Below are 1,741 nucleotides of genomic sequence, written 5' to 3'. Positions count from 1 at the left end.
CATAAGCAGACAATGATTTTTCCTATAACAAATTATATTTTTGTGAAATATGGTAACTGATAATTAACACACTCTACCAAGAGTCATGCTTAATTATGCAAAACAAGCGTAACAGTGTAAAAACATTCCTATAATTGATTTCACCACCTTGCAAGTACAGCTGGGTTCTTATTAAAACTTAGAGAGGATTTCCCTACCTTCTAATCCTTCAAGAAAGGCCTTGAGACTGTATCTCTATGTTTTCTTGCTCTTAGAAAGCTTATAACTTTGTCCTATGTGAGGGGTCCGCAACTCCAAATAATCCCGTACACCCTTGAAAATAATCTATAATAATCTGTTAATCTTTTTAAAATCTACAGTAATCTCTGGAAATCCCAAAAAATCCTTGATAATCTTTAAAAACCTCAAAATAATCTCACCATATCTGCTAGTATCCAGAGTTTATTAAAATTAATTAACCTTAAATAATAATTATTAAATGTTATAAAGGTTAACTAACTTTAATTAATGAATATTAAAAGTTATAAAGTAATTAATTAATTAATAATCTCTAAAAATCTCTGATAATCCAAAAAAAAATTATTGGAAATCTCAAAAAAAATCTCTGGTAATCTTCCAAATAATCTCTGATAATCTCAAAAATCTGGTTAATCTCTTAATCTCGTATACCTTAAAAAGGAGTTGCAGACCCCTTGGTCCTGTGTGTAAGCCACCATTTTGTTTGCCGTGACCACACCCACTTACGTAAAAGAGCATGTGCAGGTGGTTGCTAAGGCTTATGAATTTTGTTATTTCTCCAATACAACATGTATAGAAGAAATGTAAGCGTGGACATACAAATATATATTATATATATATATATACAAACATCGCACGTGGGTGAAATCAATTATAGGAACGACCTGGGGGCTACGCCCCCAGGTTGTTAAAAATTAAGGCCCTAACCTCAGATATTTGAGCAATTGATAATTCTTGTTTCAATTCAATTGTATCCTATACATTAGGTAAAAAATTGCATTGCACAGTCCGGTATAGTATGACAAACCTTCTCTTTGCTACTTATAGCATCTCTTAGTTTATATTCAGCTTCTTTCAGTATAATGTAAGAAATAACCTGTGAATACAATTAAATTTACACATTACATCATACACATTGTAGCATAGCAATTAAAACTACAATAAGAATGATTTGAGAAGCTGACATCAGTATAATGTAGTGAGTCTTGATCCTTTTCTTTTAGTTCCTACAAAATACAATATTCGTAAAACAATATTCAACTTTTATGTACCTTTTGTTTAACATCTTGTCTCCTCCATAATGTTAAGTTACCAATAGTCAGTTTCTTTAATCCTTGTCCCATTAGTATATGAATATTCTCTATCATCCTCAATACAGTAAACCCAACATCAGAGAAAGGAAAGGAGCAAGTGACAGATATTGAAGTGCTTCGTTTTATATAGTCAATCTTTAGCAATTTACCAGACACTTTTGCAAGGACATCCTTGATATCTTCCAACATATGCTCATCAGGCTCCCAATCAAATACAAGTGTGACTGTTTCACATTGAAGATGAGGAATGGAAGCAAATCTTTCCTTCAAACAAAGATTGATAGAGAGTGACTTGCAGAATTCCTTTAACTTTGTTTTATACGCCTCAATGTGTTCTTCTGCTTCAGTGATCTCCATTTCTTCAACTACACTATGAAGGAGTTCAATATCAGTCAGTGAACACTCATTTT

The 1,741-nt window shown here is 32.1% G+C and overlaps 1 protein-coding gene and 1 long non-coding RNA gene across 2 annotated transcripts in view; both read right to left on the bottom strand.

Annotated features, from left to right (window-relative positions):
* Nucleotides 1-3: 3 nt before the first annotated feature.
* Nucleotides 4-1,325, bottom strand: LOC109587241 (uncharacterized). Its single transcript, XR_002187488.1, has 5 exons — nucleotides 1,290-1,325; nucleotides 1,203-1,244; nucleotides 1,046-1,114; nucleotides 946-993; nucleotides 4-22 (listed from the first exon to the last, which is right to left on the bottom strand). It is a non-coding gene; the product is annotated as an uncharacterized LOC109587241 (long non-coding RNA).
* Nucleotides 1,326-1,636: 311 nt separating this feature from the next.
* Nucleotides 1,637-1,741, bottom strand: part of LOC109587238 (uncharacterized) — a 1,474-nt gene continuing 1,369 nt past the window's right edge. The window contains exon 4 of the mRNA XM_020003475.1: nucleotides 1,637-1,696. Within this exon, the coding sequence (XP_019859034.1) occupies nucleotides 1,637-1,696 (60 nt within the window). The remainder of the gene's footprint in view (nucleotides 1,697-1,741) is intronic.

Source organism: Amphimedon queenslandica, unplaced genomic scaffold (genome assembly GCF_000090795.2).
Source record: "Amphimedon queenslandica unplaced genomic scaffold, v1.1 AMPQUscaffold_12643, whole genome shotgun sequence".
Lineage (NCBI taxonomy): Eukaryota > Metazoa > Porifera > Demospongiae > Haplosclerida > Niphatidae > Amphimedon > Amphimedon queenslandica.
The sequence above is the reverse complement of the archived record's forward strand: the minus strand, read 5'-3'. Positions and strand labels throughout refer to the sequence as shown.